This window comes from Nilaparvata lugens, chromosome 1 (assembly GCF_014356525.2).
Source record: "Nilaparvata lugens isolate BPH chromosome 1, ASM1435652v1, whole genome shotgun sequence".
NCBI classification, from domain to species: Eukaryota; Metazoa; Arthropoda; class Insecta; order Hemiptera; family Delphacidae; genus Nilaparvata; species Nilaparvata lugens.
The window spans coordinates 65,804,796-65,829,301 of record NC_052504.1 but is presented as its reverse complement, the minus strand read 5'-3'; the positions used below and the strand labels follow the sequence as shown (position 1 = coordinate 65,829,301).

At 35.8% G+C, this 24,506-nt stretch overlaps 1 protein-coding gene across 1 annotated transcript; it reads left to right on the top strand.

Moving 5' to 3' along the window:
• The first annotated feature begins 9 nt into the window (after nt 1-9).
• LOC111053209 (uracil-DNA glycosylase 2) lies at nt 10-20,669 on the top strand. The gene is made up of 5 exons (XM_022340062.2): nt 10-851; nt 2,791-2,941; nt 3,691-3,733; nt 19,335-19,605; nt 20,174-20,669. Exons 1-5 carry the CDS (start codon nt 549-551, stop codon nt 20,330-20,332), a joined length of 927 nt encoding a protein of 308 aa, XP_022195754.1. The 5' UTR covers nt 10-548; the 3' UTR covers nt 20,333-20,669.
• Nucleotides 20,670-24,506: the final 3,837 nt, after the last annotated feature.

The window sequence follows — 24,506 nt, the reverse complement described above, 5'->3', positions numbered from 1 at the left end:
AGATAAAGCAAATACTGTACATGTCAAAATGTCACATAGATCTCGACAGAAGAAAGAATAAATAATCATACTAGAATTTTTTATCAGACAAAAAACATGTAAGAAGTTGATAAGTAATAAAAAATACGCTTCAATATAATTTGGAACAATTAACTAGTTATGATTATAATGGCATTAACCAAAAGGGAAAAAGAGCGGCAACCAAAAACATAACCTCATTGAAGTTTGAACTAATCCCAACCACCTGTGACAAAATACAATTAGTAAAAAAAAATTCATTTTATTTTAGTTTGTTGTTGAGACTACTATTTCATCTTTCACAGTTTCTTAAATGTTCTTGTCATTTTGTGCTTCCAGTTTCTTTGTAATAGTAGGCTACCGTTTTTAATTCTTTGTGTTGCCAGACAGTCAATAAAGTATTTTAGCTTTCTATGAGTTAATAAAAACATTTTAATATCTGTAAATAGAATAAGTTGGCTATCCATAAATAAAAGCTGTAAATAAGTAAAAAAGCTGTATAAGTTTTCTTTGTGATTATTTAAGTGGAAATGAGTAAGCAAAAAAGTATAATGAACTTTTTCCAAACTTCCTCAGTAGTTGGAAAGAGACCTCTTTCAGATTCAAGTAATATGTCATCTAAAAAAGTTAAGAACAGTGATATAACCATTGAAAAAGACACTATTACTAATTCTGAAGATGATCTTAGTTCACAGAATGAATCTAACAACCTTAATAAAATGAGAGCGCAAATAAAATTGCTTTCAAAAAAGCTGACAATTGTTGATTCTGATATGGGACTCTCTTGGTATCAAGCTCTACAAAAGGAATTCAGTAAACCCTATTTTGAAAAGGTAAGTTAGTTTTTAAAAGTTGTCCTTGTTTTTATATGTATGCAAAATGCAGATAAGAATTAGAACCAACCCAGGTTTTTAATGCAGTAGCTAGATGTTCAATTACTTACTTGATACTTGAATTCTTCGTCCTTGACCGGGAGAACCGGATAGACTGTGTCAGGGCGTTCAGGGGGTCACCCCTCCAACTCTGGAATGGCGGCAGTTTGTGTTTGAGTATAAGGGCTAATCCACTAGTTCTGCCAATGATTATAATGGCCGTTGTATTAGGCGTAATATTTGCTTGAACTTTTTGGCTTCGCAATTTTTTACATATGTGGGTAGTTTATTATATAGTTGCAGTGCTGATATTTCAAAACTTTTTTTGAGTTCCTGTAAGTCTGCTTCGAGGTACATCCAGGTCTGCCGCATGTCGAGTGTTGTAGGTATTTATGTTGCTTCTCTTTGTCATGTTGTTATACTTTATAAATAGAAGTGAGCAGAGTTCATAGTGGCTAAAAATTGTTAGTATTCTCAGCTTTTTGAATAGTGGCCTGCTGTGTGCCAGGTGGTCAGAGAATGTGATTGTTCTAATGGTCTTTTTTGTAGCAATAGTATAACTGAGCTGGCTGAAGCATGTCCCCAGAGAAGGATTACGTATGTTGTTATGTGACTTTGAAAGAGCGAATAGTAAGCTGTCATCAAGTATTCTAGAGTGACAGCATACCTTAGTTTTTTTAGGTGATGTAGGACTCTTGCTAGTTTTAGCATGTCTTTGAAATGTGTGTGTGTCCCATTTCAATTTTCTGTCGAGCCAAAAACCCAATAATTTTACTGGTTCGATAGTGCTTTCGGTTTTTTCGTTTTTCAGAGAGCATATTAATATTTGGGATTTGTCCTTTTTAAGTTTCAGCTTGTTTATTTGGAACCATCTCTTTGCCTCCTGTGTGTGAGTTTCGCTCCTTGCCAATGCCTGTTCACTTGATATTCCTCTAGACATCACCGTCGTATCATCTGCAAACAGTATGGAGTCTTTGCTGGGAACAAAGTCAAAAGGATGAATAGAAGGATGAATGTCTTTGACAAAGCTCCTTTTATTGTGACTACTTGGCTTCTGTTTTCAAGATAACTTTTGATGGTATTGAGTACTGATTCTGGGTATGGTACTGATTCCATACTTTTCCAGCTTTCTTAGGAGAATTTGGTGTGGAACACAATCGAAGGCTTTACTCAGATCAAACGGTGTAAGGGCCATTGTATCACCAAAGCCCGGTTTCTAGGACACGCTCAAAAATGGTAAAGCTCTCTTCATTCAATGGAATCTACCAGAAACCATTTGATGCATCCAATAGACATGTACTTGCTCCCTTCCACCTTTGACAATGTTACATCAATTGAAGGCAGTTGTAACCTTTCTCTCTGAAGGTATTTATTTAATTTTGTATAATCCACACAAATTCTCACCCTTGCTCCATTTTTTCTGGATACCACGACTTTGGTGCACACCACTCAGTTTGAATCTGTTATAGGTTCAATCACACTTTCCTCACACATTCTCTGTAACTCATCAAGGGCAATGAAATTCGCCTGGGAGCTGTGACTGCATATGTTGTAGAATCATTGACTAATTTTACTTTATATTCAAATTGCTGTGGAAATCTTCCTAGTTTATCCGAAAAAACTTCTGCAAAGTTGTTAACAACATCATTTTGCTCTATGGACTCACATGGCTGAAGTAATTTTAAAGTTGAAATAGCCCTTTTACTAAGTAGTGGAATATGTTGGTCAGTTAAAACATGAGTTATGTTTGAAGGGACGGATTCAAGGATCCAAAGGTTCAAATAACCCCACACGTCAATCGGAGCTTATTGTGTGTCCCAAGTAAGTTAGTTGAGCAAACCAATACCTGTGTATTTTTTGGCAATAAAACGTTCATCATTATTTTTTGTTTATTTTTCAGTTGAATGCTTTTGTTTCACAAGAGTATAATAACTGCACAGTTTATCCACCGAGGGAAAAGATTTGGACCTGGACGAAGACGTGTAGCGTCAGTCAAGTCAAAGTTGTTATACTCGGACAGGATCCTTACCATAATCCAGGACAGGCCCATGGTAAATATAGTCTTCAATTATATTGAACATTATACATTTCTTTCGTATATTATTGTTTATTTTAATCATTTGCTCCTCGATGTACAATTCTTGAAGTTTAAGTTGGGTTTGGAGCCACTAAATATTTTAAGAAAAAGAGTAAGTTTTATTGTTATGCTTTATGTTTATATTTACTTATTTTTTTATTATTATTTTTTTTTTTTGAGAAAGTTATACTCACTTTTAAGAGTAATAGGTACTTGGAGTGGGGCTGTGCGTGGTAAATTGGAAGGATGAGAGAGCCAGGATTTTCGAGACGACTTGCAGCGTTTTGGCGTTTTGCAGCCTTCAGTGTGCTAGTGCTCTAGTCGTAGGTTTGAATCCCATCGAACAGGCATGACCATCCATCCAACGGGAAAATCAGGTGCTTCCGTACTTTTTATGTTATATGATATTGATTCATGTTATCTGGCATTTTTTGTGTATCTCTTCATTGTCATCTTTGTAAATTTCCATCACTTGTACCACACCGATTTGACAAGATTCATACAAATTTTATTTATATTATCTGATCAATAATAAAAGTATTCTATTTAATTAACTCATCTGAACAATAAAATTTGTGACAAAAAATTGCTTTCCCAGCAATTGCGTTTGAAATGAGATCATTGAACTGAAAATCATTATCTCAATTAAACATCAAGGCCACTTGAAATGATCTTAATTTTTTTGTTCAGAATCTTCAATTAATTTTATTTTTATTATTTCAGGGCTTTGCTTTAGTGTGCCGCCTGGAGTGAGAAAGCCACCCAGGTACGTGCATTTCCCATTTGATTTGGTTAATCAAAATTAGTTTTATTCTTTATTTGTCATATTGGCAAATATCATTTGATAACAACATAGATTAGGCCAACTATAGGTTTGGCAGCTGTTTTATGCCCAATTTACACAGAAGTGACGTAGCGGTGGTTTGGCGGCGTACGCAAAGCACATCAAACATGCCGGGCAGTGCTGAGAAATAATTTATGCTGGTTTTGTTTCTGCAAAATGTCTTTTTCAAGCAGTGATGAAGATATTTGTGATTTAGTGTATCTGGCTAATGTGAATGAGAAAACATAGGATATTGGGTTTATCCACAGTGGATAGTGGCTGCTGACGGGGAAAATATAGGAAAACAATTTTTGACCCCGTAACTCTGGATAGTTAGGGGGTAAACATATCTTAAATGCTCATTTCTACCCCCTGTGCTAAAGTAGTGGGTGTGTTTTAAAGGTACACTTTCTTGTAAGCAATGCTTCTCAAGGACATTATTATCGCATTCAATTTGAGAAGCTTGTATTACCGATCATCTATGAATCTAGTACCTACCACAGACCACTTCAGCAAAGTCCTTGGATTGAAAGAAATTACTACAACGGATGTTATCAACAACAACAGCAGTACACACTGAAAATCCATAGATTTGATCAGAATGAAACGACAATTTCCAACACAAAACTAGTCGCAAACCTATGAAGTCATGGATCAGGAGAGGACTAGTCTCAGCTTTAAGGAGAAGGAATCTGCTCAACAAAAAGATCAAGTCACGTCCTGATGACATCGATTAGCAAAATACTACAAACAATATCGTACAAAAAGCAATAATTGAAAAATACAAAAGAAGAATTTTATATGACAAAACTGAATGGATTACAGGACAATTGAAGAAAATCTGGCAGCTGATAAGGGAGGCAACAGATAAAGTAAAAAGGAAATAAGACATATTAAGTAGGATCATTGTTAACAATAACATCTTGTCAATCGAAAATTATCAAGAAACCATTCATGAAAAGACGGATAATTTTGCCAACATTGGAGTAAATCTAGCCAATAATGTTGCGATTGAACTTGGAAAATCACTCCACGCTATTAAAAACGAATATAGACCAACTATTTTCAGCCAATTATAGAGCAGGAATACACTATCAATATTGAGAGGAATGAGCGACGAGAACATCCGATTATTGTGTCAAAAGTTATGATTGTTTGAAATTTTGATCCTTGAGGTGTCCTTATTAGCGTCACCCCACAAGGAAATTATGAAATGAAGTGATTCTGATAAAACATGACCCTTGTATAACAATATGATCCAAAATATTGATTTGATTGGTTAGGGAAGCCATCAAAAGTTATTATAATGAAAACTTTGTATTTTGGCTGCAGCTGCAGGATATTGTTTTCTGTTTCTGCTAGTATTCCCCCTCACCTATTTACTAAATTCCAAAATTTCTGTGGAATATTGCTCAGAATTTATTGTATTATCACATGATATGTGTATGCGATTTTTCATAATTACTTTAAAGAATGATTTTAAAAAACCTTGAAAATACATTTTTTTGAAAATCTGTAGATCCAAAAACAGAAATCGTAGAATCCTGCGCGAACATGCACTCTACTTATTATTGGACATTTAGTTCCTTTTATTTTATTAATGACCATTTGTCTGGACTAAATGTATTTTCAGGCAGTTACAGATTAGGAAGTACTGGACACTTATCAATACACTTCAAAATTATAGTTCCGCAGGGCTTGACGAAATTGATAGGTAACAGAACTCTGAAATGGGAGAGTACATTGCAAGACTACTGGTGGATTTAGTACAGGTAATTATAGAGTCTTTCAAATGGCATCTTTTCAAATTCAATGAAAGAGAGACCCTTACTAAGACCCTATACATAAAGGTGTCGATAAATCTGAACTTAACTACAGGTCAACAGCATTAGTCAGCAATATTTCAAAGATCCTTGAAAAACTGGTGAAAAGGTGGTTAAATGATACTCTTGAAACAAAAATCTCTTGTCACCCGATCAGTTTGGCTTCCGACAAAATAGGTGTAAAGATGATACTATTTTTGAATTGACAATTAATGTGATGGATAATGGTAAAAATTCCTTGCAATATTTTTGGACCTGGCAAAGGCGTTTGATACTGTATCACATACCATATTGCTCAAAACACTTCAGGCTATGGGCGTGAGAGGTGTTGTCTCAGAGTAGGTAATTATAATAGTTGGCCTCCACCCCTTACAGCCAACCCGTTCCAGCCTATGGCGCCAAGTGACTAGTGAGTCACTTTCTAAGGCAATTTGCTTGCAATAGAACGACACAAGTTGCCTTTGTTTATTGCAATTGGATGAAAAAGACTAAGAAATTGTCAAAAACCACAGATTTATTGATACTTAGAAAGACCGGTTTCGGTTATTACACCATTGTCACCTTTGTAAATTTCCATCACTTGTACCACACCGATTTGACAAGATTCATACAAATTTTATTTATATTATCTGATCAATAATAAAAGTATTCTATTTAATTAACTCATCTGAACAATAAAATTTGTGACAAAAAATTGCTTTCCCAGCAATTGCGTTTGAAATGAGATCATTGAACTGAAAATCATTATCTCAATTAAACATCAAGGCCACTTGAAATGATCTTAATTTTTTGTTCAGAATCTTCAATTAATTTTATTTTTATTATTTCAGGGCTTTGCTTTAGTGTGCCGCCTGGAGTGAGAAAGCCACCCAGGTACGTGCATTTCCCATTTGATTTGGTTAATCAAAATTAGTTTTATTCTTTATTTGTCATATTGGCAATATCATTTGATAACAACATAGATTAGGCCAACTATAGGTTTGGCAGCTGTTTTATGCCCAATTTACACAGAAGTGACGTAGCGGTGGTTTGGCGGCGTACGCAAAGCACATCAAACATGCCGGCAGTGCTGAGAAATAATTTATGCTGGTTTTGTTTCTGCAAAATGTCTTTTTCAAGCAGTGATGAAGATATTTGTGATTTAGTGTATCTGGCTAATGTGAATGAGAAAACATAGGATATTGGGTTTATCCACAGTGGATAGTGGCTGCTGACGGGGAAAATATAGGAAAACAATTTTTGACCCCGTAACTCTGGATAGTTAGGGGTAAACATATCTTAAATGCTCATTTCTACCCCCTGTGCTAAAGTAGTGGTGTGTTTTAAAGGTACACTTTCTTGTAAGCAATGCTTCTCAAGGACATTATTATCGCATTCAATTTGAGAAGCTTGTATTACCGATCATCTATGAATCTAGTACCTACCACAGACCACTTCAGCAAAGTCCTTGGATTGAAAGAAATTACTACAACGGATGTTATCAACAACAACAGCAGTACACACTGAAAATCCATAGATTTGATCAGAATGAAACGACAATTTCCAACACAAAACTAGTCGCAAACCTATGAAGTCATGGATCAGGAGAGGACTAGTCTCAGCTTTAAGGAGAAGGAATCTGCTCAACAAAAAGATCAAGTCACGCCCTGATGACATCGATTAGCAAAATACTACAAACAATATCGTACAAAAGCAATAATTGAAAAATACAAAAGAAGAATTTTATATGACAAAACTGAATGGATTACAGGACAATTGAAGAAAAATCTGGCAGCTGATAAGGGAGGCAACAGATAAAGTAAAAAGGAAATAAGACATATTAAGTAGGATCATTGTTAACAATAACATCTTGTCAATCGAAAATTATCAAGAAACCATTCATGAAAAGACGGATAATTTTGCCAACATTGGAGTAAATCTAGCCAATAATGTTGCGATTGAACTTGGAAAATCACTCCACGCTATTAAAAACGAATATAGACCAACTATTTTCAGCCAATTATAGAGCAGGAATACACTATCAATATTGAGAGGAATGAGCGACGAGAACATCCGATTATTGTGTCAAAAGTTATGATTGTTTGAAATTTTGATCCTTGAGGTGTCCTTATTAGCGTCACCCCACAAGGAAATTATGAAATGAAGTGATTCTGATAAAACATGACCCTTGTATAACAATATGATCCAAAATATTGATTTGATTGGTTAGGGAAGCCATCAAAAGTTATTATAATGAAAACTTTGTATTTTGGCTGCAGCTGCAGGATATTGTTTTCTGTTTCTGCTAGTATTCCCCCTCACCTATTTACTAAATTCCAAAATTTCTGTGGAATATTGCTCAGAATTTATTGTATTATCACATGATATGTGTATGCGATTTTTCATAATTACTTTAAAGAATGATTTTAAAAAACCTTGAAAAATACATTTTTTTTGAAAATCTGTAGATCCAAAAACAGAAATCGTAGAATCCTGCGCGAACATGCACTCTACTTATTATTGGACATTTAGTTCCTTTTATTTTATTAATGACCATTTGTCTGGACTAAATGTATTTTCAGGCAGTTACAGATTAGGAAGTACTGGACACTTATCAATACACTTCAAAATTATAGTTCCGCAGGGCTTGACGAAATTGATAGGTAATCTGAAATGGGAGAGTACATTGCAAGACTACTGGTGGATTTAGTACAGGTAATTATAGAGTCTTTCAAATGGCATCTTTTCAAATTCAATGAAAGAGAGACCCTTACTAAGACCCTATACATAAAGGTGTCGATAAATCTGAACTTAACTACAGGTCAACAGCATTAGTCAGCAATATTTCAAAGATCCTTGAAAAACTGGTGAAAAGGTGGTTAAATGATACTCTTGAAACAAAAAATCTCTTGTCACCCGATCAGTTTGGCTTCCGACAAAATAGGTGTAAAGATGATACTATTTTGAATTGACAATTAATGTGATGGATAATGGTAAAAATTCCTTGCAATATTTTTGGACCTGGCAAAGGCGTTTGATACTGTATCACATACCATATTGCTCAAAACACTTCAGGCTATGGGCGTGAGAGGTGTTGTCTCAGAGTAGGTAATTATAATAGTTGGCCTCCACCCCTTACAGCCAACCCGTTCCAGCCTATGGCGCCAAGTGACTAGTGAGTCACTTTCTAAGGCAATTTGCTTGCAATAGAACGACACAAGTTGCCTTTGTTTATTGCAATTGGATGAAAAAGACTAAGAAATTGTCAAAAACCACAGATTTATTGATACTTAGAAAGACCGGTTTCGGTTATTACACCATTGTCACCTTTTATCAGAGATTGACAATGGTGTAATAACCGAAACCGGGCTTTCTAAGTATCAATAAATCTGTGGTTTTTGACAATTTCTTAGTCTTTTTCATTCAATATAAATAATTACCACAATATCAACTTCTCAACTACACAAAAAGTTTATTGCAATTGTTATAAAAATGTGTTTAGGAACTCATAACTCTCAAATAGGTTCCTGCAAGGATACTATTCTCCTCTTCATAATTATTCTCGATGCTTCAAAAAATTATTTGACAGTGTTCATTACCAACTGCAACGCATCTTTTCACCGGAGCAGTGCATCTTCTAAGAACAGCATGGTATTGGTGGTACTGTCTCAAGTTTCACGCCGGTGCAACGTCACCAACTCCTCGGTCGCCAACTTCCACACGTCCATGAAGACAGTCTTGCAAAAAATGGCATCATGTGATTCTACTGATCATTTTACTGTTGGTTTTATACAGGGTTGGTAAAAATTATGGAAACAGCTTAATACTCCTTACAAGAAAAATTTTATGATAGGTCTGATTAAGAATCTTATTCGAATTAAAAAAAAACTACTTTTCCTACAGATACCTTGAAAAGTGACCATTTCTGCACTCATTGTAGGCTGCAAAGAATCACTTTTCCGCACTAGTGCGCAAAGTAAGTATTTTGTGTACTCCAGATTTGCAGCATGACAACGCAAAATAGTTAGTAGGTTATATAGAGACCAGTGCAGGAGAATCGAAATTAAGTTGGTAACACTGACTGTGGTAGTCATTTCAATGCTTACATAAAGCTGCGTACAGATATACGCTCTGTACACGCACCGATCATGAACGTTACGGGAGATGTTAGCTCTTCTCTTGCTCCCCGGTCGATCATCAATCGCTCTGCTCGAGTGACGTTCGGTTGCGGAGCAGAGCGAAAGTCTGTACGCACCTTGAGATAAACCCCCTTCAATCATCCAATCATCAGAAAGTGGCTCAGTAGCTCCGTTAATAGCGATCTGGACTGGTAAATGAAATATTGACAAGGATAATGTGGTTGGGGGTTCGAATCCATTCACAGTATCCTATTTTTTGGCTGATAATTTTCAACTTCAATGAAATTATTCATCTAATTTTGACAAAATAAATATTTAAAACTAATTAATTATTAAAATTAAAAATTAAGATTTTTAAAGTTAAAAAATTTGAGAAATAAAAGATTTTAAAATTTAGAAATAAAACTTTTTTATTAATTTATCAATAATTGATGATTTTAAAATTAATTAAATTTGTTATCAATTACAAAATCACACAGACAAACATTTGATGGATTTCAGGGAATTTTACCCATATTACCCACTTTTCATATTCAATGGTAACTGTAGGAAAAAAATTAATGTGAAATACATGTGCAAAGTTCCTTTGCTGCACTCGCCTACGGCTCGTGCGTAAACGTTTCTTTCGGTGCGGCAAAGTGTCACTTTGCGCACTAGTTGTACCTACAAATAGCTATTTTTGTCACTTCAAAATTTTGGTCTGCCATCTTGGAACCACCATTTTAAATTCAACTCATTTTTTTTTTGAAATAGGAAGGTGGTCATCATAAATGAAACAAGATTTGGATACAGAATTTTAAGAGAAAATGAATGGCGAAAACAGCACATCGATATCTCAAACAGTTTTGTTTGAAAAAAGTTATTCACATTCAAAAATACTAATAAAGCATACAAAAAATGGAATAATTCAAATTCAAATTGTTTTATTCATAAAATATTACATATTCACAAAATATAAAAGTGTACATAGAAAATCTAAATAAATCCAAACTATCAAAAATCACTTTTTCAAGTGTTAGAAAACACTAAATCAGGGTCGGTCTTACGATAGCTGTAAGGAGGGGGGCGGTAGTCCAACAGTAGGAGGGGTCCAGGGGGTTATTTCCACCTGGAAAGGGGTGGTACGGGAGGGCAATATTTTTTATTAAAACTCACGTTTCAAGCATTTGAACACTAAAATTCATTGTTATTTAAAGCCTTTCCACACCGGCAAAAATTGGAATAGAATACCTACCGAATAGTTTTTTCAATTATAAATAATAATTTATATATTTTTTGAATTTCAGATCAATGGCGAATATAGCATTTTTGTGGGGGGGGGGGGGCAAGGAAGGTTAATGTAAGTGATTTTAAGGCTGTGCAAAGCCATTTTGGGAACATTTTACTGGTGGAACTTCTAATTTTTTTCATTTGTATGGTAACATTGCGGACGTTTGTGAAAAATGGTAAAGCTCTCTTCATTCAATGGAATCTACCAGAAACCATTTGATGCATCCAATAGACATGTACTTGCTCCCTTCCACCTTTGACAATGTTACATCAATTGAAGGCAGTTGTAACCTTTCTCTCTGAAGGTATTTATTTAATTTTGTATAATCCACACAAATTCTCACCCTTGCTCCATTTTTTCTGGATACCACGACTTTGGTGCACACCACACAGTTTGAATCTGTTATAGGTTCAATCACACTTTCCTCACACATTCTCTGTAACTCATCAAGGGCAATGAAATTCGCCTGGGAGCTGTGACTGCATATGTTGTAGAATCATTGACTAATTTTACTTTATATTCAAATTGCTGTGGAAATCTTCCTAGTTTATCCGAAAAAACTTCTGCAAAGTTGTTAACAACATCATTTTGCTCTATGGACTCACATGGCTGAAGTAATTTTAAAGTTGAAATAGCCCTTTTACTAAGTAGTGGAATATGTTGGTCAGTTAAAACATGAGTTATGTTTGAAGGGACGGATTCAAGGATCCAAAGGTTCAAATAACCCCACACGTCAATCGGAGCTTATTGTGTGTCCGAAGTAAGTTAGTTGAGCAAACCAATACCTGTGTATTTTTTGGCAATAAAACGTTCATCATTATTTTTTGTTTATTTTTCAGTTGAATGCTTTTGTTTCACAAGAGTATAATAACTGCACAGTTTATCCACCGAGGGAAAAGATTTGGACCTGGACGAAGACGTGTAGCGTCAGTCAAGTCAAAGTTGTTATACTCGGACAGGATCCTTACCATAATCCAGGACAGGCCCATGGTAAATATAGTCTTCAATTATATTGAACATTATACATTTGTTTTGTATATTATTGTTTATTTTAATCATTTGCTCCTCGATGTACAATTCTTGAAGTTTAAGTTGGGTTTGGAGCCACTAAATATTTTAAGAAAAAGAGTAAGTTTTATTGTTATGCTTTATGTTTATATTTACTTATTTTTTTATTATTATTATTTTTTTTTGAGAAAGTTATACTCACTTTTAAGAGTAATAGGTACTTGGAGTGGGGGCTGTGCGTGGTAAATTGGAAGGATGAGAGAGCCAGGATTTTCGAGACGACTTGCAGCGTTTTGGCGTTTTGCAGCCTTCAGTGTGCTAGTGCTCTAGTCGTAGGTTTGAATCCCATCGAACAGGCATGACCATCCATCCAACGGGAAAATCAGGTGCTTCCGTACTTTTTATGTTATATGATATTGATTCATGTTATCTGGCATTTTTTGTGTATCTCTTCATTGTCATCTTTGTAAATTTCCATCACTTGTACCACACCGATTTGACAAGATTCATACAAATTTTATTTATATTATCTGATCAATAATAAAAGTATTCTATTTAATTAACTCATCTGAACAATAAAATTTGTGACAAAAAATTGCTTTCCCAGCAATTGCGTTTGAAATGAGATCATTGAACTGAAAATCATTATCTCAATTAAACATCAAGGCCACTTGAAATGATCTTAATTTTTTTGTTCAGAATCTTCAATTAATTTTATTTTTATTATTTCAGGGCTTTGCTTTAGTGTGCCGCCTGGAGTGAGAAAGCCACCCAGGTACGTGCATTTCCCATTTGATTTGGTTAATCAAAATTAGTTTTATTCTTTATTTGTCATATTGGCAAATATCATTTGATAACAACATAGATTAGGCCAACTATAGGTTTGGCAGCTGTTTTATGCCCAATTTACACAGAAGTGACGTAGCGGTGGTTTGGCGGCGTACGCAAAGCACATCAAACATGCCGGGCAGTGCTGAGAAATAATTTATGCTGGTTTTGTTTCTGCAAAATGTCTTTTTCAAGCAGTGATGAAGATATTTGTGATTTAGTGTATCTGGCTAATGTGAATGAGAAAACATAGGATATTGGGTTTATCCACAGTGGATAGTGGCTGCTGACGGGGAAAATATAGGAAAACAATTTTTGACCCCGTAACTCTGGATAGTTAGGGGGTAAACATATCTTAAATGCTCATTTCTACCCCCTGTGCTAAAGTAGTGGGTGTGTTTTAAAGGTACACTTTCTTGTAAGCAATGCTTCTCAAGGACATTATTATCGCATTCAATTTGAGAAGCTTGTATTACCGATCATCTATGAATCTAGTACCTACCACAGACCACTTCAGCAAAGTCCTTGGATTGAAAGAAATTACTACAACGGATGTTATCAACAACAACAGCAGTACACACTGAAAATCCATAGATTTGATCAGAATGAAACGACAATTTCCAACACAAAACTAGTCGCAAACCTATGAAGTCATGGATCAGGAGAGGACTAGTCTCAGCTTTAAGGAGAAGGAATCTGCTCAACAAAAAGATCAAGTCACGCCCTGATGACATCGATTAGCAAAATACTACAAACAATATCGTACAAAAAGCAATAATTGAAAAATACAAAAGAAGAATTTTATATGACAAAACTGAATGGATTACAGGACAATTGAAGAAAAATCTGGCAGCTGATAAGGGAGGCAACAGATAAAGTAAAAAGGAAATAAGACATATTAAGTAGGATCATTGTTAACAATAACATCTTGTCAATCGAAAATTATCAAGAAACCATTCATGAAAAGACGGATAATTTTGCCAACATTGGAGTAAATCTAGCCAATAATGTTGCGATTGAACTTGGAAAATCACTCCACGCTATTAAAAACGAATATAGACCAACTATTTTCAGCCAATTATAGAGCAGGAATACACTATCAATATTGAGAGGAATGAGCGACGAGAACATCCGATTATTGTGTCAAAAGTTATGATTGTTTGAAATTTTGATCCTTGAGGTGTCCTTATTAGCGTCACCCCACAAGGAAATTATGAAATGAAGTGATTCTGATAAAACATGACCCTTGTATAACAATATGATCCAAAATATTGATTTGATTGGTTAGGGAAGCCATCAAAAGTTATTATAATGAAAACTTTGTATTTTGGCTGCAGCTGCAGGATATTGTTTTCTGTTTCTGCTAGTATTCCCCCTCACCTATTTACTAAATTCCAAAATTTCTGTGGAATATTGCTCAGAATTTATTGTATTATCACATGATATGTGTATGCGATTTTTCATAATTACTTTAAAGAATGATTTTAAAAAACCTTGAAAAATACATTTTTTTTGAAAATCTGTAGATCCAAAAACAGAAATCGTAGAATCCTGCGCGAACATGCACTCTACTTATTATTGGACATTTAGTTCCTTTTATTTTATTAATGACCATTTGTCTGGACTAAATGTATTTTCAGGCAGTTACAGATTAGGAAGTACTGGACACTTATCAATACACTTCAAAATTATAGTTCCGCAGGGCTTGACGAAATTGATAGGTAACAGAACTCTGAAATGGGAGAGTACATTGCAAGACTACTGGTGGATTTAGTACAGGTAATTATAGAGTCTTTCAAATGGCATCTTTTCAAATTCAATGAAAGAGAGACCCTTACTAAGACCCTATACATAAAGGTGTCGATAAATCTGAACTTAACTACAGGTCAACAGCATTAGTCAGCAATATTTCAAAGATCCTTGAAAAACTGGTGAAAAGGTGGTTAAATGATACTCTTGAAACAAAAAATCTCTTGTCACCCGATCAGTTTGGCTTCCGACAAAATAGGTGTAAAGATGATACTATTTTTGAATTGACAATTAATGTGATGGATAATGGTAAAAATTCCTTGCAATATTTTTGGACCTGGCAAAGGCGTTTGATACTGTATCACATACCATATTGCTCAAAACACTTCAGGCTATGGGCGTGAGAGGTGTTGTCTCAGAGTAGGTAATTATAATAGTTGGCCTCCACCCCTTACAGCCAACCCGTTCCAGCCTATGGCGCCAAGTGACTAGTGAGTCACTTTCTAAGGCAATTTGCTTGCAATAGAACGACACAAGTTGCCTTTGTTTATTGCAATTGGATGAAAAAGACTAAGAAATTGTCAAAAACCACAGATTTATTGATACTTAGAAAGACCGGTTTCGGTTATTACACCATTGTCACCTTTTATCAGAGATTGACAATGGTGTAATAACCGAAACCGGGCTTTCTAAGTATCAATAAATCTGTGGTTTTTGACAATTTCTTAGTCTTTTTCATTCAATATAAATAATTACCACAATATCAACTTCTCAACTACACAAAAAGTTTATTGCAATTGTTATAAAAATGTGTTTAGGAACTCATAACTCTCAAATAGGTTCCTGCAAGGATACTATTCTCCTCTTCATAATTCTCGATGCTTCAAAAAATTATTTGACAGTGTTCATTACCAACTGCAACGCATCTTTTCACCGGAGCAGTGCATCTTCTAAGAACAGCATGGTATTGGTGGTACTGTCTCAAGTTTCACGCCGGTGCAACGTCACCAACTCCTCGGTCGCCAACTTCCACACGTCCATGAAGACAGTCTTGCAAAAAATGGCATCATGTGATTCTACTGATCATTTTACTGTTGGTTTTATACAGGGTTGGTGAAAATTATGGAAACAGCTTAATACTCCTTACAAGAAAAATTTTACGATAGGTCTGATTAAGAATCTTATTCGAATTAAAAAAAAACTACTTTTCCTACAGATACCTTGAAAAGTGACCATTTCTGCACTCATTGTAGGCTGCAAAGAATCACTTTTCCGCACTAGTGCGCAAAGTAAGTATTTTGTGTACTCCAGATTTGCAGCATGACAACGCAAAATAGTTAGTAGGTTATATAGAGGACCAGTGCAGGAAAATCGAAATTAAGTTGGTAACACTGACTGTGGTAGTCATTTCAATGCTTACATAAAGCTGCGTACAGATATACGCTCTGTACACGCACCGATCATGAACGTTACGGGAGATGTTAGCTCTTCTCTTGCTCCCCGGTCGATCATCAATCGCTCTGCTCGAGTGACGTTCGGTTGCGGAGCAGAGCGAAAGTCTGTACGCACCTTGAGATAAACCCCCTTCAATCATCCAATCATCAGAAAGTGGCTCAGTAGCTCCGTTAATAGCGATCTGGACTGGTAAATGAAATATTGACAAGGATAATGTGGTTGGGGGTTCGAATCCATTCACAGTATCCTATTTTTTGGCTGATAATTTTCAACTTCAATGAAAATTATTCATCTAATTTTGACAAAATAAATATTTAAAACTAATTAATTATTAAAATTAAAAATTAAGATTTTTAAAGTTAAAAAATTTGAGAAATAAAAGATTTTAAAATTTAGAAATAAAACTTTTTTTATTAATTTATCAATAATTGATGATTTTAAAATTAATTAAATTTGTTATCAATTACAAAATCACACAGACAAACATTTGATGGATTTCAGGGAATTTTACCCATAATTACCCACTTTTCATATTCAATGGTAACTGTAGGAAAAAAATTAATGTGAAATACATGTGCAAAGTTCCTTTGCTGCACTCGCCTACGGCTCGTGCGTAAACGTTTCTTTCGGTGCGGCAAAGTGTCACTTTGCGCACTAGTTGTACCTACAAATAGCTATTTTTGTCACTTCAAAATTTTGGTCTGCCATCTTGGAACCACCATTTTGAATTCAACTCATTTTTTTTTGAAATAGGAAGGTGGTCATCATAAATGAAACAAGATTTGGATACAGAATTTTAAGAGAAAATGAATGGCGAAAACAGCACATCGATATCTCAAACAGTTTTGTTTGAAAAAAGTTATTCACATTCAAAAATACTAATAAAGCATACAAAAAATGGAATAATTCAAATTCAAATTGTTTTATTCATAAAATATTACATATTCACAAAATATAAAAGTGTACATAGAAAATCTAAATAAATCCAAACTATCAAAAATCACTTTTTCAAGTGTTAGAAAACACTAAATCAGGGTCGGTCTTACGATAGCTGTAAGGAGGGGGGCGGTAGTCCAACAGTAGGAGGGGTCCAGGGGGTTATTTCCACCTGGAAAGGGGTGGGTACGGGAGGGCAATATTTTTTATTAAAACTCACGTTTCAAGCATTTGAACACTAAAATTCATTGTTATTTAAAGCCTTTCCACACCGGCAAAAATTGGAATAGAATACCTACCGAATAGTTTTTTCAATTATAAATAATAATTTATATATTTTTTGAATTTCAGATCAATGGCGAATATAGCATTTTTTGTGGGGGGGGGGCAAGGAAGGTTAATGTAAGTGATTTTAAGGCTGTGCAAAGCCATTTTGGGAACATTTTACTGGTGGAACTTCTAATTTTTTTCATTTGTATGGTAACATTGCGGACGTTTGTGAAAAATTGCTCAGCGAGTGATTCTCAGAAAAACGTCGCCGACTTCCGGGACATCCAGGATGTTCTGGATGTGCGGTGTGGATTAACTCATTTGATAGCATGGTCAGCAATTTATTTTTTCAAAAACGTCCCGGACGTCGACAACGTCTGCGAACTCGATGTGAAAAGGCCTTTAGGTTGAGTAGTTTTGCCGTTTTGTAAGGTGTCTAATATTCTATTAAACAGTTCGGCAATTAATAAAATTTCTATTATTTTCAGTATTCCTATTGTTTAACAATACGAGTTTTTCAAAAGATTTATGTATAAATTACACTAAAGTGCGAGATAAATTACTTTTAACATGAAGAGGAGAAACCCATTTCTCCCTCCACAGTTTGTAGCATAGACAGAGACGGACATCCTGCGCACAATTAGATGCGCCGTGTCATTTTGTTTCATGTTCTTGTGATGAAAACATCTCTGTAACATACACAAACCAATATACCTGCTGACCAGTACACTATTTGGAACATTGCCAGCAATAGATGGAGGGGAGTGATGCCGCGTCCCTTTACAAAGCTCTCTCACTCAGACACAAAAGAAGGAGAATGCTGTTAGGTAGTGGGAGTGATTAGTGGAGGATAGAGCATCGGACCTCTCCATCTTCAAGAAAGAGCCGTGTTAAAAGTAATTTATCTCGCACTTTAGCAAATGTGTTTAAACGGCCCCATAAAAAAAATCCCTGGTCAAGGGGGGGGGCGCCAAATAAGAATATTGATGTGAAAGCAACGAATATATTTTTCATAATTGATAAATTCAAGAAATTCAACATTATATTTTGGGTTCAGTTATGACCGCCATTATATATTCAGGTATGATCGCCATCTTGAATTTATCAATTATGAAAAATATATTCGTTGCTTTTACATCAATATTCTTATTTGGCTGGTTGTAAAGAAGAGATTGAGACCATTTTCAAGTCTTTATCATGAATATTAGTCGTGAAAAAATCGATTCTATAGTTCAGTTTTAATGATAGTTAATTGGCTCAGCGGCTAGAATGACAACTTAAAAAATCATAACTCCAGAACAAAAGGTGATAAAAGCTTGAAACAAACGGGAATAGATCATAAATTCCATTTCAAAGAAGTTTTGTTTGGCACTTTACATCCAAAAACTGTCATTGAAAGTAGTTATTCAGAAAAAATTCTCGTGAAAAAGTGAATGTTTTTGAAAAAGTGCATTTTTGTAGGTTAAAATCATGTTTTAGGTAGAAATTTGTAATAACAAACTTGGAAGAATAGTTCAGTGTGATTCAATTCGCGTTACTAGAGTTCTCTATCATGGATGGTAACCATTCTATGACCGTTTTAATTAATGCTGGATCCGCCATTTTGAATCGGCCATTACACGGCCCGGTCGCGACCCCCAAATTCGCATCAAGTGGTTTAGATATCCTGAGGTACCCTAGAATCAGAATATTTGGGTCTGTTTCCATCTTCACGAAGTGCCCACGAAATCCCTTAAGTAACCGGACTGATTCATTTCTCTTGAATTTCTGTATCGAAATCATGTTTCATAATTATGATTACTTCCCATTTTTTAACAAAATGAATTTGGATTAAAAATGGCAGGTCCAAGATGGCGGACCATAATATTTTCAAGCGACAGATAAGTAGCTTTTTAATTCGAATAGAATTCACAATCAGTCCTATCGTCAAATTTCCCTTGACGATTAAAAGTAATATTAAGCTGCATAATTTTCACCAACTCTGTATATTTGTCACACTTTGAACTCAAAATACAAACTCATTTCACTTATGATCTTCGTGTTTGCTGTTAGAAAATCTGTTTCAAATTTTCTATATTTTCTTGCAGCTTGGTGAATATGTTCAAAGAAATAAAGAATGATATAAAGCCAGAACATGATGAGTTCGACAACGGTAATCTGGAAGGTTGGGCTGCACAAGGAGTGCTGCTTCTGAATGCTGTTCTTACGGTCAGAGAAAACAAGCCGAACTCTCATCAAGACAAGGGTTGGGAGCAGCTGACCACCGCTGTCATCAAACACCTCAACGACAACTCGACAGGCGTTGTCTTCCTACTCTGGGGAGCATATGCTCAGAAAAAAGCTAGTTTTGTAGATGCGGTAAGTGTTGAAAATTTATGCGTATTTTTTTTACAAACCGCTAGTTCAGTTAAAACGTTTTCGTTAACAAGTTAGATAAGTAGATAAGTAACGAATGCTCGGCTCTCCCGTCAATTGTCTTAAGTTTAGATCCCTTGATAAAATCGTTAAACCGCTTAGGTACTGGAAGTTCGGAAACTAACTGAAGATAACCGTTCTTATAATCATTATCATTCTTCCGATTACCCACGCATAAGCCTAAAGCAAATGCGGACATCGCCCTCAGCAACAGAAACAGTAAAAATGAAAAATTTGTACTGCCAATTAAACAATCCCGTATTTCAAAAGACTCATTAAAATTCAATTTGAAATCTACTTGTATCAATAAAGGCAACTGAAACGTATAGATGGCGCGACCAGATGAATTTTCTAGCTGCATTGTAAAAACTCGCATACTTTATTATTTGATCTATTATGTACTTTGATTCTTCTAAACGCAAACTCCAATCTTTATCATGCTCATTCTATAAATTTATGCAACTAAATTAGACGGTTTTAATTTGAACTGAGTATCGTTTTTGATTTCTAGAAGAAGCATCATGTGCTGAAAGCTGCACATCCTTCACCACTGTCGGCACACAAGGGATTCTTCGGTTGCCAGCACTTTTCTAAGTGTAACGAATTTCTCAAGCAGCAGGGAAAATCTGAAATCAACTGGCATATTCTTACATCCGTTGAAAATGAATAAATCAACTTGACTGGATTTTCCTCTAAGTCATTTTCGTGATGCTCTTGTTATTTCAAACACTGCGATTTTGAAACGATATGTTCTATTATTTGACACTATATACAATTATTGCGAAGAACCTACTCTTGAAAGAAAAATTTATATAAGAAACGAATACTTGTGAATGAGAACCAGAGTAGAAATTTCAAATTTATGATTCCATTTGTCAAAAATATAGATTTCCCTATTATTATTTTTAGGTAACTAGGTATCAGTTTTCTTTTCTGTAAATTTTCCAACATGAATGTGATTCTCTGTAATGTTTATAAGTTGAATTAAAAAAATATATATACAGTAGTTCGTTTAAATATTCATGTTTATTAAATTGATTTTCTTTATTAGGCTGGCCTGAAACAAGCGCTGCTCACTTGCTGAAATAATTCGTAACTGTTTTTACTAAAACTAGATTATCTAGGGATTAGGCCACCAGACTGGATTGCCAGTGGGACACCAGAGAGCAACCATTGGCTGTCGTATGTAAAGAAAACTGGGTAACCAATGCTCGCGATTGGCTGGCGACCAGCCGATTACCAAAACCTGGTGGCCTCATTCTCATGTCAGATTATCATTTCCCTGATGAAATGAGCGCAAAAATATGTAATGCTCCGTGATTTGTTTGAAAACTTGGCGTTCCAGTGGAGGCCCAATGTAATATGAGCCTTGGGGCAAAGCAGGTGAGGCGTTTTTTCGGTTGGCACGGCTGAACAGGAAGTTCTCCAATTGGATGATTGTGTTGGCCTATTGAATGAGTTTCCTTTCCAGCTAATCAGAGGGCTTCCTGTCTGTCATGCCGAATGACCTTATTGCTTGGCTCTTACAGTTTTATGCGATGAAAACATCATGTATGAGGGGCATTTTTCAACCTCCGATCACAAGACACAGACAGACAAGCGGTAGGGGGGCGACTTTCAGAGCTGAACAGCTATTCATCCCCACCAAACGTCCTGTGACCGGTGCGGCCAGATCGTCAATTGTTTATTTATTTATTTATTCTTACAAAAATCTAGGAGTGCAACAGGCATAACAGCCCAAACGCACTCATGAATACAGGAAATACATTATTAAAAATTATTACAAAAAAAATTGTATATAAATACTAGACAAGTAATAAAAGAGAATGATTAAAATGGTACCGGTACATGTGAAAAACAGACAAGAAAAAATAGTTTTTTAGCTACTTTGAGAAAGAAAAGATTAATGTTAATGGTAAATGATAAAACTGAATTTTGATTATTCAATAAGATCAATCATAACCACATGAAATAACAACATATAACCTACGTATTACATATGGTTAATTCTAAGAGAAGTGATAAAAGAACCAGAGAAAAAAGGGAGCAAAGGGGAAGTGGAAAAAATATTAAAAGTTAGTGGAAAAAGGGTGACCATGGAGAGAACAAAGAAAAGACCATTGTGAAACAGAGTAAATTAAGAACAACACGTCTATATTACTCTTCAATTGAAGAATGGTGACATTTTTCTCTTGAAGCTCCATTTAGACAAGGAGAATAGATCAACCTGACCATCACAGCAGAGGAATATACGAGGAATACGATTCATTGGTGAGTAATAATGACCAACCGTGTTACATCTACAGATTGAAAACTCTTGCCGATTACGATTATTGAAGACAGGAACCTTAAAATTCAGCCTTGCCAACAGATTAGGACTGCTCACGGAACCGTTCACAAGACCATAGAGGAATAAACAAGAAAGTACCTTCCGTCTGGATGTCAAAGTCTCAAAGCCGAACATGCTGCGCAACACACCAGTTGGAAACCCCAAAGGACAAGGACAATTCTGTTTTCTACAAAATAACAATCTCAAAAATTTATTCTGAACAATTTCAATCTCATGTATCAGACCCACCTGATGGGGATCCCAAACCACCGCGCAATATTCAAGCAAGCTCCGAACAAGGCTAGGAAAGAGAGCCATCAAGCCTTCAACATCTCTAAACCCAGCCGTAGATCTCATGATGAAACCTAGCATCCTATTAGCCCTACCAACCAAAGAATGGACATGGGGAGCAAAACTCAGAGAAGAATCAAACAATACTCCCAGATCCTTGAAACTATCGACTCCAGAGAGTTGAAAGCCGTTAATTCTGTAATTGAAAATAGGATAATTCAGCTGACGAGTGAAGACCAAAAATTTACATTTGCCAACATTGAGATCGAGGCCGTTATCCGTGCACCACCCCGAGACTAAATACAGGTCACTTTGCAGCAGAACAGAATCATTATGGCAATCAATCCTCCTGTAGATCTTCAAGTCATCAGCAAACATCAAACAATTGGATTGCAACAGGTAGCCAGCTAGGTCATTAATAAACATTAGGAACAACAAAGGACCCAAATTACTACCCTGAGGCACACCAGAGGAACTGACATAAGTGTTAGATTTCAAATTCAAGACAGAAACATAATTAAGACGATCACTCAGGTAGTCAACAAAGAAACTAACAAGCCGAGGCCACCAAACAAAAAAAGATAATTTGCAAACAAGCCGCTTATGACTGATTCTATCAAAAGCCTTGGAAAAGTCAGTGTATACTACATCCACTCTACCCCTAACATCAAGCGCCTCTGAAACATCAGCCGTGAATTCAAGCAAGTTAGTTGTGGTTGAGCGACCCCTCAGGAAACCATGCTGACTATTAGATAAAAAGGGACTAATATGACCAATCACACAATCATAAAGCACTCTCTCAAATACCTTAGCAAAAGGTGACAATTGAGTTATTGGGCGGAAGTTGGATATATGTCATTCCTTCTTCCAGACTTAAATATGGGAATAATCTTACCAATTTTCCATCTGGTGGGGAACACTGAAGACCTCAAGGACAAATCAAAGATGAACTTCATGGGAGGACCCAGTATTTCAGCACAACCCTTTACAATAAATGGAGGAACATTGTCAGGGCCACAGCCAGAACTAGGTCTCAGATTACCTATTGCTGCTAATATTGTACTCAGGTCAATAGAACCAATTGAAAGGGAAGGGACATTAATTCCAGGATTGATGTTGCCATCGTCGACATCAGCCAAGTGTGTGTCATCAGAAAAAACTGAAGAAAAATATTGAGCGAAGCCATCTGGCAAATCATGCAATCCAAAAACCTGATCACCCAAATGCGTACCTTCATGAGTAGAGCCATTAGCTCTCCTTGAGTTGACAAAACCCCAAAAGCTCTTGACATCACTTTTGATACCCGACTCCACCCTGGATATATAGTTACTATATTGCCGAGCAATCAACTGCTTGACCTGAGTTCTCAAGCTTTTAAATTGTTCCAAGTGGTATAAAGAGAAACTCTTCTTTTTAGCACACCTATCCTTCCTTTTCAGTAATCCTATTATTTCAGCATTAAACCATGGTGGATATTTAGTGCCTCCCGGCCTGACCCTCCTCTTTGGCACACAATTATCAAAGCACTCATAAATTTAGTTGTAAAATATATCAACAGCTTCATCCACACCAGAAGAATTATAAATATGTTCCCAATGACAGTCTCTCAACTGAGTATAAAGCATGAGATAGTCCGCCCTCCTGAAGTCATACAGTTCAATACAATTCGAACGGGAATTAGGAAATGTGGACATCTGAACTGTAATGACAAGCGATGGATAGTGAGCATCCTCTGGAACCAGGAAATAATCACAACGCTCGACATTAATGTCAATGCTGGAAAAGACCAAGTCCAAGATACGATTATTACAATTAAGAACTGTATTACAGAGAGCCAGCTCATAAAAATTAACGAAAGAGGCCAATCTTCTGGCAGAAGGAGAGCCCAGCTCCAAACAATACCTATCATTGGTAATTTCAGGTAAGTTAAAATCCCCCAAAAAGATCAACTTATCACCAATAGCTGCATAACAAGATTCCAGGTGACTCAAATAGGTATCGAAGTACTGAAAGCTAGAAGAGCAAGGAATGTAAACAGCGATTACTGTATGGCTAACACCCTCAAAGTTGATATTGATACCAAGAATCTCGTACGGATCAAGAGTTAAACAGGGACATAGATTAGAGCAAACCCTACGATTAACAGCAATCAGGACCCCACCGCCCATACCTTGTGGCATATCTCGCCGATAAATAATATAGGAGTCGTTGAACAACTCACTGT

Coding starts and splice junctions, on each gene's coding strand:
- LOC111053209 (XM_022340062.2), top strand. CDS start 549: ATGAGTAAGCAAAAAAGTATAATGAACTTTTTCCAAACTTCCTCAGTA. Junction 2,942..3,690: donor TAATCCAGGACAGGCCCATG/GTAAATATAGTC, acceptor TTATTATTTCAG/GGCTTTGCTTTAGTGTGCCG. Junction 19,606..20,173: donor AAGCTAGTTTTGTAGATGCG/GTAAGTGTTGAA, acceptor TTTGATTTCTAG/AAGAAGCATCATGTGCTGAA.